The 14,099-nt window shown below is 41.0% G+C and overlaps 1 protein-coding gene across 3 annotated transcripts in view; it reads right to left on the minus strand.

Moving 5' to 3' along the window:
- Nucleotides 1–7,799: 7,799 nt before the first annotated feature.
- Nucleotides 7,800–14,099, minus strand: part of PDE7B (phosphodiesterase 7B) — a 307,541-nt gene continuing 301,241 nt past the window's right edge. For all 3 annotated transcript variants that reach the window (XM_019550216.1, XM_019550217.1, XM_019550215.1), the window contains one exon: nt 7,800–11,907. In XM_019550216.1, the coding sequence (XP_019405761.1) occupies nt 11,690–11,907 (218 nt within the window). In that variant the 3' untranslated portion in view covers nt 7,800–11,689. The remainder of the gene's footprint in view (nt 11,908–14,099) is intronic.

Raw genomic sequence — 14,099 nt, forward strand, 5'->3', positions numbered from 1 at the left:
CCAGCCCCCACTTAAGGGTCACATTGACTTGTTCTTAGGGGAGGCATGCTGGTTGATCTGCTCCAGCATGGTGGCAGGCTTTGCTCGTGCAATGAAGGCCCACAGTAATTGGGCAACCCAGATGGCCACCTCTCATATTCCGCAAGGATCCACCTAGTCTGCTCCACTGGAGTGGAAGGAGGAGCTTCATGGTGAGGCTTCCAAGTGCTTGGTCATCACAGCCCACAAGGTGAGCTGAAAGGATAACCATACTGAGTTCTGCTGAACACTGCCTGCATTTCCCTGGAAGTTGGTCAGAACTAAAAACTAAAAGATTATAATCAACTAATTAACATTTATCAACAAAACAAAAGGAAAAAAAAATATAACCATCCACTTTTTCATTTCCCATATACCTCAAAAAATTAGGAAAATTGAATTTTTGAGGCCTATTGGTCCTACATATGCTATGAAGTTTAAATTCAGAACTACTTTTTAAATCTGGCCTTCTAGTTAGGGGCTGTCATTGCTGAAACATGTGAACAGTTTCCATTTAAGTACAAATGTTTGTTTTGACAGTATTAACATGGATTTTTAGGTTGTCGACTATATGGTGAGCCTGTGTACAAAGAGAACTTTTAAAAAAACGTGAGTATTTTTAGTACCTTTAGTTCTTTGAGTCCTTTCTTTGGTTATTTAACTGTCCTGTGGGATTTTGTAAGGTCAGTAGCAGTTCAAGGATTTCATCTATATTTATCAACTCATATTTAAGAGGGAAAGATGTTTTTCCTAAAACTTACCCTGAAAATATGGGAACAACTTATATGAATATCTGACTTAGAATCAGAACATTATGGTATTTCATTTTCTACACTAAGTCTCCTTTCCCCTCTTCTGTTTTTCCCATCTGCCCTCTATCCCCATCTCCATTCCTTTTTCTATCAGCTTCCTTAAATGATGTTGTTTTTTGTAAAGAGCCTTAACAACTATTATTTTCACATGTGTTTTATCATATGGCTGATGACTTTGTTTTTTGTGTCTTATTTGCAGTCTAGAAACATTTGTTCCTCTGTGGAAGTGTAAAAATATTATTGTTGAATGTGATAGTCTGTTTTTAGCTGACAGTGCCAGAGTTTTAAGAAGAATCCATCCTACTGAGACTCTCAGCAACATTTAAATCTATAGATGGGCCCAAATATAACAACATCATTAAATAAACCATCTCTGACAGCAGTGAAATATACTGGCAAAACTCTCTACTGTTGAGTGATAATGTAAAGCTTTCTTTTACATTAAGGATCCTAGTGTACCAGTGTCCGGGAGGTTCCCGGACTAAGAGGCTCTGGGAAGCCCCTTTACCCCAAACCCAGGGGGCGGGGTGAATGTTTACCTGTTACAGGTGCCCGGACGGCACGGCCCACTTAACAGACGGACCGGAATCAGACCTGGGTGCGGGAGCTATGGAACCGGAAATGCCACGGCGAACAGCGGTCGACCGCAGGGAAGCGGAGGGGCAGATGCACGCCGCCCGGTGTGGAGTCCGCACATTCTGGAGCAGCAGTAAGATGCCGCCAGGACGCACAACGAGGAGGCTGGGATCCAGCGGTGAGTCGAGTGACTGTGGCGTACTGGAGCAGTGGACTCCAGCGGGAGAAGGGCAGAGGAGAGCCTTGGTGTCCACGGAGGCACAGAGACTGTTGGTGACAGCCCCGCTAAGCTGGAGCGGAGGAGGGGTGCAGGACCCTTCATCCAAGAAGACTCCAGCGATAGGAGCAGACCTGGCACAGGTGACGGGTGGGACTTTACCTATGAACGCCAGAAGCGTCCGGAACATTATTCCCCAACACTTCTGGTGAGGTTTGGACTGAAATTGGTTGAAGAGCTGTAAAGACGCTTTTCACTTGGAGGCACGGGCGAGGGTGTAGGGGTGGAGGAGCCCTCAATAGCTCACGGACCACCGGTCTCACTTATGGACTTTTGCATGCGCCGGACAAAATTCCAACTGAACCTTTGAAACATCAAAGTCGTGGAAGGCGAGCTCGGCACGTGTGGACTGAGAAGGAGACTGGTTACAAAGAAAGACTTGGACATTTGAACCAGACAACAAAGACGAACGATCGACCCGTTCACAACCAGCAAAGAGTAAAAAGAGCAGTAGTTAATTTTGGACCAGTGAAGTTATTGCCAAAAGGAAGAGGGCAAGAAATAGATTTTTACTTTGAAGAAGCTGTTATAACAAAGTTGATAACTTTTTAAAGAAGCTAGGGAAATTAAAATATTTACTTACAAGGTAATGTGCATCAGTCATTACTTCTTTGATATATATTTTTTTCTTTAGGATCAACACGTCTTTTCCTTTGTTTTCTGTGACAAAGTTTTCAAATTACATGAATATCTTATCAGATTACTTGCACTCAGGCAGGGAGGGCTATTTTGTTTTGTATTTGTAGAGTGCATAGCACAATGGCATCCTGGCCCTCTTAGATGCTACCACAGTTATTAGTAGATTCAAATTTATTTCATGCTTCACAGGCTACATGATTTTTTGCTCTGTAGATAACACTAACAATTTCCAATCTATTTTGATTGCATGACAATTGTATGCTTAACTTCAGGTTCATGCAAGAACAGGCTCAATGCATATGCTGAAGGGAGTGTTGGTTTTAGGACCAGAATCCAAACTGTTAGATTAGCGCTGTCCAATTTTGGGCCATTGGGGGCTGCATGTGATGCTTCTATGCATCCCCAGGCCATATACCATGCAGGGTGCACACAGCCAGGTGGTTCCCCAGTGCATGGGAACCCTCCCAAACCTCTTCATTTTAACAATAGCTCTCAAAAATTTGGGTATTTTTGTAACCCACAAAAATGTCTAATCCCTCCTTGAATGCTAAATTCTTAGCCTCAACATTATCTTGTGGCAGCAAGTCCCATAATTTGATTCGATGTTGTGTAACTGTGCCATCACCACTAAATGTGTTGGCTATCATTTTCAATGAATTTCCCCTTTTTCTGGCATTAAGAAACAGGGAGAATGGATACTTCTAATCTATCTATTACATACCATTGGTTATTTTATATGTTTTTATCACTTCCTTGCTTAGGTTGACTGTGCTGCTTTTTTTTGTCTTTTTTATATGAGAGTTTTTCCATGACTTTTATTTTTGTCACCCTTCTCTGGAATTCTGCTGTTTCCTGTGTGAGATGGGATGATTGGTACCAGTCACTCACTTAATGTTGATGGTGTATATTTTACTATTGTATTATTGGGGTATTATAGCATTTTTGTATTACCTGATCCTCTTGTGACTCCTAATATCTTGTTGGAGTGCAGCTGTTGTTTGAACTCTTTGTTGAGCTATAAATCCCTTTCCTTTGTTGATAGAGCTAATTTAGATTTTGGCAAGGCAGGAGCAATCACATTTTCCTTCCATAGATAAATGAAGTGTTGACATTTTTTGATATAATCCATTATTGTAAGATATCTATTTGCTTTGCTTGGGTAGTTCTGGCTTGCTTACGTCTATCGTAAGCTGTGTGTAGATGAATGGGGGCCCTAAATTGAAGCGGTGTTTTTAAAAACACCGCTTCAATTTAGGGCCAAATAAATCCCCATGCCGTGAGCACACCTGATTTATCTGTCTCTTGAGCGGCGGGGAGGGGAAAGCAAGCTGCCGGTGGGTGGAGCGGTTCCTGGGAAGCGAGGGCTGGTGCTTCCCTCCGTGGCAGCGGTGGCCCACCCTCAAGTGGTACCTGCCTGCAGGCACCCAGCTGTGGAGGGAAGTACTGGGCCCCTGTACAGCTCAGGCAGGCAGGCAGGCTCCAGGGCAGGGGGGTGGGGAAAAAAAGAAGATCAGGCTTGCTGCTTTTCTTGGGCAGAGCCTGCCTTCCCAGGCTGCTGCCAGGCTTTCTGCAGAGCCGTGGAGCTGCACGGAGCCTGGAGCTTTGTTTATCGGCTGTAGGGGCAGCAAAATAAAACTCCTCAAAGGAGTTTTAGTTTGCTGCACCCCAAGTCATTTAAGGTGTATTGCACCCCTAAATTTCCTACAGCGGCTGGAATTAATGCGCAATACTCTGCCAAGGCATGCAAACTTTGACTCTATTAAAATGGCGCAAAAGCATTTAGCCCACTTTAAAGTGTTGTGCACACAGGCCTTGTTTCATCTACACATGGCCATAGTCTTCTTTTGACTTGACTAACCTAAATCAACTTATGTATCACTTTTGTCATCTTCCAGCTCTCCCATTTTTCAGATGGTTAATAAATATAGTAAACAGTAGTCCTAACACAAAACTTTGAATTGTTCTCACCCTTTGGCCATTGTGAAACCTACTTTGGTTTTTTGCCACTTAGCCAGACATTGTAGTTTCAAAATGTATTTAGAATGATTTAGGTTATAATTCAAAATGTCAAAATATTTGTAAAGTTAACAGCCATACATAGTAGAAAGGCACAACAATTTTGCCATTACTGAGAACAGCATTTTTGCTAAAATCCCATTACAGAGCCTTGTGGGTTTTGATTATTTGCTTGATTTCCTGTGCTGCAGATGTAATGCCTTTTTTGGAGAAGTCTTCTATATTCTGAAAAACTTCCAAGGGGTTTCATCATGAAATCTACTTTACCACTCAGCTTGTAACCAGATGACATGTGAAAAGAGTTTCCTGTATTTCTGAAAGTTTGGTCGAAAGTGAATAAGTGAGCGCCAGTGTGATCCCACTGCAAACAATGTACTTCTAGTTTCCTAGCTACAGAGTTTATGTTGGAACATTTGCTGTGATGAGTTTGTAGGAGATCAAGGTTACTAGGGACTCTGAGGTGTAGTCAAGCTTAGGCACATCAAAGCTTCATCAGCTGGTGAACCTTGCTTGCTGGTATAGCTCAATGACATACTCATAACAAATATGTAGTTTTCTTACCTTTCTAAAAATAATACTCGGCACTGATACAAACATAGTGAGATTTGAGTGAAGGATCTCAAAGTTCTTTTCTTTAACTTGAGAATACCCCTGTGCACAGAAGGTATATAGGCAGTGTGGTCTTCAGCTGCCAGGTAGGAAAAAGGAGGTGTATAGAGGTAGTTATGTTAGAACTGGGAAAACAACACAGGAGAACTGATTAACAGTCCTTTTAGCAGACAAAACTCAGACAGTTTTAACATTGAACATAGAATATTTTTCCCTGTTTGAAGATTCCCCTGTTGTGTCCTTGGGATAAAGACACACAGGAGCAGTTGGCTAATTTTCCTTGTCCTTGCATCGTCACTTATCCCTACTGTAGCTCATGGAGTTTAACTTTGCAATTCCACTTAAGCTCTGTATTGGTGAACTGGTTGTGTGGCTGGGGGAAGGATTCTGACTGCGTTGTCAAGCCAGAACATTCAGGAAGCACTAAGCAAATGTTTCCTAGACAACTGTTTTCTTCTTCCAATAAATTTCAGACACGTTATTCGTCTGTAATTCTTTTTATTAGTTGTCATCCTTTGACATGATGAATACTTACAGCAGTATGTTAAAAAAGATACAGTTAAGTCTCTTGTTTAATTCTTGGCATCACTGCATAGCAGTCACAGCATTTTCACACAACCTATTGCTTCCTTTCAATTTGATGCATATGACATATATATATATATATATACACACACAGACTGAATCTTGGTCCCATTGAAGTCAATGGACTTTGATTTTAATGGGAGCAGGATTTAGCCTGTATAGATGGATAAGGTGGGGTGTGTGCATACAGTGTGTTTTACAATAAACATGACATTTCTATACAGTTTGTGTTCAATGATTAAAAGAATATATTTTACATCCAAGTCAAACTTTCTATGCTCTGCATTTAAAGTTTGTGTACCTAAAATATAGGATGGGTCATAGTGACAATGATTTTGGTATCAGAGGGAAAATAAAACAATTAAATATTCTTGCACTGTAAGTTGCCCCAAAGTTTTGTAATAGCATTATCTGTTGCTTCCAGATTTAATCTTATACAGTAAAATATACACAAGACTAATATTTATGCATATTTACTAACGAATTACAAGTACTGATTTTCTGTGACCCAAGTCAGGGGGAGAGGAGAAGGTTGCATTCACGTCTATCAGTTGAGTGACCCAGACTGCATATCACTAGGGAATAAATTGTAGTTGGTACATGGACTGACCAGCCTAACAACAACTAGCATTGCCACAATTTGTGCGTGGTGTTCAGCCATGATTAGGAGGAGTGCTTTTCTGGGGCTTTCCCCGCCTTGGCCTTGGTTGTAGATTTGACTGAAGACTAAATGAGTCAATGAGAAGCACAGTGTGATAGATGATCTGTTCAATTTAGTGTATGACCAATGATGTAAATGGAATTTCTCGCTTACTGTAGAGACATAAATAGATTTAAATAATTCACTACAGATTAAAAACAAGCATTGGAATTAAAGATGCAGGGAAAAGAGTTATTGGGTCATCTATTTTAAAATACCAGGAATTCCCTTTTTTGGTGGTTTGAACCTTGACTCAGCAATTATTTGGGGTAATTTTTTTTTTTAGGAATGATGTATGGTACATATCTGGGTTGCTTAATCCATGTGGCAATCTCTTTTTTGTAGTGTGCTGAAGAGGCAGCTAACCAATCTTGTGTCTTATGGGTTTGGGAGCCTGGATCCACAGCCTTTTTAATGCTGATTTGTAGGCTGCCACTTTTATCCAAAACCCTATTTATACAAGTTATTGAAGGGTCCCATAATCTAGGTTAGGTCAACAGAAATCCAATTCAGTCATGTCCTTGCTTTATTCTAGTGGTGATGTGGAATTTTATCCCAGGCTCTTCCTTCAGTTGTGATGTACACAGTAAGCTGTGTTTCTTTTTAGCTTCTGAGCACTTTGCCTTTGGATCCAGTGGGTGCTGCCTGCAAGCTGAGGCAGCACCCGCTCAGCTAGCACCGCACCTGGGCAGCCCCTGGGGGTGCTGCCACTACAGATGGAAGGACCGGGCCTCCCTGCAGCTCAGGGGCTACTCAGCACAGCAACAACTTGTGCAGGCAGGCTCCACTGAGAGAAAAAAAAAAGCGGTGAGGGGCCTGATCCTTTTTTTTTTTTTTTTCTTGTGGAGCTTGGCTGCCTCTCCCACAGCCAAGGGGTTTGCTGGTGGCAGGCCCTGAGCTATGGGGAGGCCTGGACCTTTCCTTCATGGCAGTGGTGCTCCCCGGGGCCACTCGGGCAGGCAGCTAGTGGGTAGGTGCTGCCCCAGCTCGGAGGCAGCACCCAGTCTGATCCAACTGTTCCCTGAGCCCAAGCTGGGGCAGCATCTGCCTGCTAGCAGCCCGACCAGGTGGTCCCAGGGTGTGCTGCTGCCACAGAAGGAAGGACTGGGGTCACTGCAGCTCAGGAGCCATTCAGTCCACTGGCAGCTCGCTCCCCAGCTGCAGGAGACATGGGTAGTCTCCACCAAAAAAAAAAAAAAAAGGATTGGCCCCTTCGCCACCTCTACCTTCAGTCCACCTTTCCTGCAGCTGTAGGTGGGGAGGGGATAGGGGCTGCCAGCTCTCAAAGTCTGTAACGTTACAAATAGCTATGTTGCAAATTAAACTACTTGAGGATGTGGTTTAGTTTGCAACGTAGAAAACTCATTTAAATCATAAGAAACTCCCACACATGTACAGCATGACATAATTAAACCGCAAAAACGGCCAATTTATATCATGTGTACAAGTGCTCTTGGCTGCTGCTCTTAACTGGCCTACTTTTCTCACATTTATTTTGTCCACATTATAAAGAAAAAAGCCTTTGGCTACAAACAGTGCTCTGTGTTCCTTATCTCCTTGCTCTCCCGCACTCCAGGTCATGAGGTTTTTTTTTATTACCCTCCTTTTTATCTTTGGTGACTTGCATGTTGCTTCTGTGCTGCTCTTCAGAGCTTTCATGCCACAAAACTACAAGCCTTCTGTGCCTTCCAGAATCAAGGCATAATAGTCTAATTAAACTATAATTTCTTTGCTTTAATTAGTTTTTAATTACAGAAGTCACACCCAAGGCTGTATATAATCTTTCCCTTAAACAAGTATGGGGTTTAACCAAGACAAGTAGTGATTTTTTGTGTAGTGTAATTGAGAGTGCTTCAGCCTCTGGCAAGTGTTTTGTACTTCTGTCAGAACATGCATCTAAAAACCAAAGAAAGCCAGAAAACCCTTTAATGTGTTGCTGTGCAGACCAAACAGACCCTCCTTTAAATGAAACATGAATTCATTCACATAGGTCTCTTATAAAGTGTCAAATGTGGCTAATAGGACAAAAGTCCATTCTGTGCAAATGTTTATCTTTTTACTACATCTCTATTCTGTTGCCCCATTCTCACGTTGGCCGTTTCTATGCTCTACAGCAGACCAGAGGCATAACCGGACAGTTCTGTACCCTGGGTGGCAACCGTGTGTAGGGCAGCAGCTGCAGCCAGATTGCCTCCCACCTTTAAATCAACACCTGGGGCCTAATACCCCAGTTGCTCCACCTCAGTTATGCTACTGAACCAAACACCAGGTAAAGTATTTATCACAACAGTATATATTTAATTGCTGGTGGTATTGTTCATAAAGTGCAGTCTGGCTTCTTCATGGGAAAACTATTGGTGGAACTCACCCAGAAATCCCACTTTATAGCACAGAGCCCAGTCATTTGGGCTGGCAGGTATTTGCTGCCAAGGGCTAGCTTCATAGCTTCCTCCATTGAAGCGAACCTTAGGGAGCACCTGAGGCCTGTAACTGATTTATGCCACAAAGTCAGCCTGAATTTCTTTCACTAGCAAGAGTAGTTATATTGCAGCCAGGCAGGTATGTGTACTTAATTTTCATGCAAAAATAAAAAAAGGCCACCCCCATTTTCATGAGAGCAACTTTTCTAGTTAGGGACTTTAACCTGAAAAGGGCTGACTTGAGTAACAGGTCCATGTGCTAGTAACAAAAAGGCCAGGTTGACATCCCAGCATAACTAAGAGCATACAAAGTTCTTTCACTGGGTTTGAAGAACTACCACAATTATTAGGCAGTTTGTACTAGAGGTATTGGGGTACAGTAATGAATAGGCTTGTTTCTAAACCACAAAACATTTTTTTAATTCTTCCAACTAAATGGAAAAGAGTTGAAGATGACTACTGAAAATAAGCACCCAAAAAGGGGAAAGAGACATTTTCTTTCTTTCCTAACTTCTTTAGACATTTGAAAACCTGCCAGTGTGCTAGCATGTGACATCCTCCGTGGGCTGCATACTGTGACTAACAGGTACTGCCTTGCTCTAAACTTCTGGAATACTGAGAGGAAAAGTAAGATGCAGCAGTAGAGACTAACTTGGACACTAGAAAGGACCTTGTTTCTGCACCACCCGAGATGGTACAGTTGAAAATGCAAGTGTTTTGGAAACGGAGGTAACTTTGACCTATTCCTTAGGTTTACTACTCCCTTACTTGTTAGGAGAAACTGTTAGCAAGATTAAACAGTGAGTTCTAGTGAGGTATGTGTCCTAGTTGGAAGAAACAAGAACATTCTCATTTGTCCATACTTTGCTGACATAAATCTACACAATGATAGGAGAAAGCTAGCTGGCCTAATATGAGTCACACTTCCACACACCTGAACTTCATCTTTCTACTTTGTGTTTCAGTCACTTTTTCTGTTAATTGATTCTGTATGTATATTACTAATGTGTCCTTTACTGGATTTCTTATTAATGTGAACCTTTTTTATCTAAACACTTTAAAATAATTGTTACCTAGCACTTTTACTTGAAAGTAAACTCATCTTTCTTGAACATTTCTTATAAATTTAACCCTTATCTACGTTGGCTTAAGTTGTTTGCCTGCCATAGCAATCACATCACGTAATACAAGTGTTTAACAATTAGAGCTAGTTCAGTTATAAACAAAAACATTGTTTGAAGTGGTAAAATAGTAATGTAATAGCATTGCACTTGCTATCAGAATAACACACACGAAAGGAAAACCAAACATGTTACTCACATGATTACTCACACACCCCAGGCAGAGGTCTTATCTGAAAGGAGGAGGTTAAAGAAAGGAATTGAAAGAATGCCCCAACAAAGGTGGTTCATGGAGTGAAATATTGTGTATCTTTCAAAAACCCTGTAAGCTAAAACCTTAACTGTAATTAGCATTAGTTATGAGGGAGAAGGATCTTGCTTACTAGATTGGCTACAAAGCATTTTCCTTCATTAAGTGAAATTTATAAAAGCCAGGTAAAGCATTTCTTTCATGAAAAGGAAACAAGAACCATACCTACATGCTGGTCACCTTATGAAAGATTAAAAAAATCAATACAATACAAGATGAAATGATAGTTTGGCACCATTTGAGAAAACAATTATACTCCAGAACTGCCAAGATATCTGGATAAGAACCTCAGTTGGATGTTTTTGATTTTGTAGACCACTCTGCTACTTAGTTAGAATCCATGGGTCCATGGTTCACCAGTTTGAATTGTAAAATAGATTGTGTAATATTGCTGTGTTTTAAAACATCAGAACTTCAGGCTTTGTGAAGCATCTTCTAGAAGTGTGCATTGTGCCATGGATTAAACGGTATGGGTCCATATGGAATGCATGTGAAGTTTCCAAAAAATGCCCTGTCAGACTTCATTCTGCTGGGCAGCTGAAAATGTAAAGGCAGTTCAGAATCATATATATGGTGATATGATTTTGGCAGCTATCAGAAGATGAAAGATGCTAAAAGTTAAGGCCTTTATCTGCAAACAATAGTGTATTAATAAATTCTATATCATATTTACAAATGCTTTCTCTTGTATTAAAACTAATAGTATTCTGTTCACAGTGCCATTGTTTATACAGGTAGCAATCCCATAATACTTCAGTATTTTGGCATGGGAATCAGTAGCGCTTTATATTTACAGAAAATGTACACGTGTGAATATAAACATATAATTGAAACAGAGTCATCAAAAAGGTCTGATTATGTTGCAAAGGTTTAGACTGTACAACACCTTCCCTTTGACTTGCTAGGGAATGCTGTTCCTTGCAGGGAGAAGATGTCACTCTACCTAAAGTGGCATAAAAATGACTTAAAAAATGAATCATCATGCTTGAGTTTTGTGTACATAGAGCACCCTCAGTCCAAAGGTTTTGGATTTGTTGTCTGGTGCACAGAATACAAAAGTTAAAAAGGTTTTTTTTTGAATTATTAAAATAACAAGATTTCTCTCTCCTGTGTGCGCTCATACTCGACCGATGTTCTCAGAGTTCTGAAGATGCTGGTGGTTTAATGTGCAGCCCAGCTGCCAGACTGGAAACTGTATGGTGCTCCAGGCCTACATACAGGTATGTGTCACGCTATGACCCATGGTGAATGAAATACGGCCAAGAGCGCTTCTTTTCTCTCTCATGTTTTCTCTGTAATCCTCCCGTGTTACTTGGTAGCCATTTACTGGCTCAGCTTCTCATTCAAGCAGTTAATGATCAGAAGTGATGAATGGCTTCAGAAATATGTAGAAAGAGAAGGAGGAGGGTGGGGAAGTCAAAGGAGCTCAAAAACCAAACCCAGCATTCAAGTGGGTTTATTTACGAGGACCCTTCCAGCTTCTGCTTCCCCTGTCGTTCCCATTCCATGCTGTTGTTGATGGCCTCATGGTCTTTGGGGTTTTGTTCACTGTTGTGACCAGCGAGGAAGAGACAGCAGTACTATAAGGAAGAGTGCAAAGCTGGCACTATGGGGTGTCCCCTTCATTTAAAGTCTGGTCCTCATTTTCAGTCACTTGACCTGAGTGGTCATTACTCCTGCTACTGCTGTGTTGCTTGTGGAGCAAACTCCTCCAATTGGCCTTGTTCCTCCTGAGATGGCTTAGCATGTTTTCAGAGAGGGGAGTGTCTCCAGTAAACTGGGCCCATTTTTCAAAGAGTGGCTCTACGATGTAGGACATGAAGCCTGGGAAAACATGAAGCAAAGCATGTCAGGAGCTAAATCATTAACCAAATCAATGTCCAGCAGCACAGGTCAGGAGACTGGAAGTGACTAAGGTCTCAAAACCCCAAAGAGAAATAACAGTAAACCCATTTCCCCTAACCGGTGGACTGTGTAATATGCACCCACTTGAACCACTGCTTATGTTAAAAGGTAACCAGCTTTTGCCATGTATAATATAGTGAAATCTAAAACACAAGCTCACCCCTTAGGCAACCTCCTGTCCTGTAATATCCCTGAATAATCCTGGTTCTTTGGATGAATCTAATATCTTTTATTAGACCAACTTAAATAGTTGGGGGAAAAAAATTAAGCAAGCTTTCAGATTCTTTTGGGTTTTGAACCCAAAAGCTTGCTTAACATTTTTTTTCCAACTATTTAAGTTGGTCTAATAAAAGATATCAGATTCACCCAAAGAACCTTGTCTGTCTATGTCCTTAGACCAACACGGCTACAACCTACACCCCTGAATAATCCTAGCACTTCCTCTGTACCATTTTTCTTTAGCTAGTGTTAGAAGGCATCTTTCTTAAGCAAGTTTTAATGTTTAATCAGACCTCAATACAACACTGCTATTCAATCCTGGCTGAGAATTATGGCACAGCAAACAGACTGTGTGAATTAATGCTGATTAACAAGGTTGTGTCTTATTTTAAATAAACATATGAATACACATTTAATATATATGCATTTTCATAGAGGATGTTATATTTCTTAAGCAGCTGACTTTTGTCTTTCCCTTGAATAGTTGTGTTAGACAGGCTTCTCTTTCAGCATTTGTTTTGTATGTCATGATTCTTGGTTCTGAGCTGCATGTTAGAAAATCTCTGACCCAGAAACAAAACCTGTTGGAGTCCCAGTGACCAGGGTGCTTCAAGTGCCAGGAGGCCTGGGCTTTGAAGCAGAGGAAGCACCCTGACTCCCAAAAGTCCCAACCTAGACAGCAGCAGTGCCCTTGAAAAAGCAGGGCCACAGCTGCAGTGCCCCTGTGGTACACCCTGGTTCCAACTGGGAGGAATAAGGGGCTGTGCATGTGTCCTGGAGCTGAAGTGCTATGTTTTTTAGCACAAAATATTTCAAATGGTCCATCTGTTTCCACGCTGAATGCCCTTTGTGTATGGGAGCACAGAGACTAGGATAGCGGTCTAAAGCTGTATGGTGGCTTTTCATTCCACACAGGGAAAATGATCAAGTGCTTCTAAATATTGGGAGGGTATTGTTCTGCTGGCCTGTGAGCAGGGAGAAAGGAGTTTGCAAAGCACACATGGATAGTGAATATTTGACTACATCTGTAACTGAGGAAGGTTTGATATAATCTTAGATGATCGAAAATCATTTTAATGGAAGCAAAAATTGAGACAGTGATTCAAGGCTGTGATTTAATTTGATCCTAAAAGCGGGCAGCAGAAACAATGCCTTTTAGTTCTGCTTTTGGATCTTCCTGAAACAAGCTACTGCACTCATTTCTAAATAATGCAGTAGAGCAAATGCTCACAGATATGCACTGCTGGCTGGAAAACCTGCTGCAGATGAAAAAAATCTCACAAATAAGTGAACCAAAGCAATGGCAGGATAAGCATGGTCTGTTCATCAGACAAGTGTTTTACAAAGCATAACAGAACACTGACTGCTAGACAAAGAAGTATTACACACAACTAAGCAAGTTTTAATGTTTAATCAGACCTCAATACAACACTGCTATTCAATCCTGGCTGAGAATAATGGCACAGCAAACAGACTGTGTGAATTAATGCTGATTAACAAGGTTGTGTCTTATTTTAAATAAACATATGAATACACATTTAATATATATGCATTTTCATAGAGGATGTTATATTTTGGAAAAATTATATCTAATTCAATAAACAACATATATGTATTTGTGTATGTAAATATACTTTTAAAGTCCATGTCTTCTTTATAAATTTCTGTCTATACCAGATGGATATTTATTTGTTAGTGAACTAAGACAAACCAGGATAGCTAGCATCCAATAACCTGAAAGAGCTTCTGAACCTAGTTATTCATCACAAAATACCTGTGAAGGATTATGCTAATTCCTGCTTTCCAGATAAAGAAATTGAGGCTATCCGAGGTCAGAGATGGAACGTCAAAGCCAGAATTAGATTTTAAGGCAGCTTGATACCCCCTGTCTG

This window comes from Crocodylus porosus, unplaced genomic scaffold (assembly GCF_001723895.1).
Source record: "Crocodylus porosus isolate Cpor-Errol unplaced genomic scaffold, CroPor_comp1, whole genome shotgun sequence".
NCBI classification, from domain to species: domain Eukaryota; kingdom Metazoa; phylum Chordata; order Crocodylia; family Crocodylidae; genus Crocodylus; species Crocodylus porosus.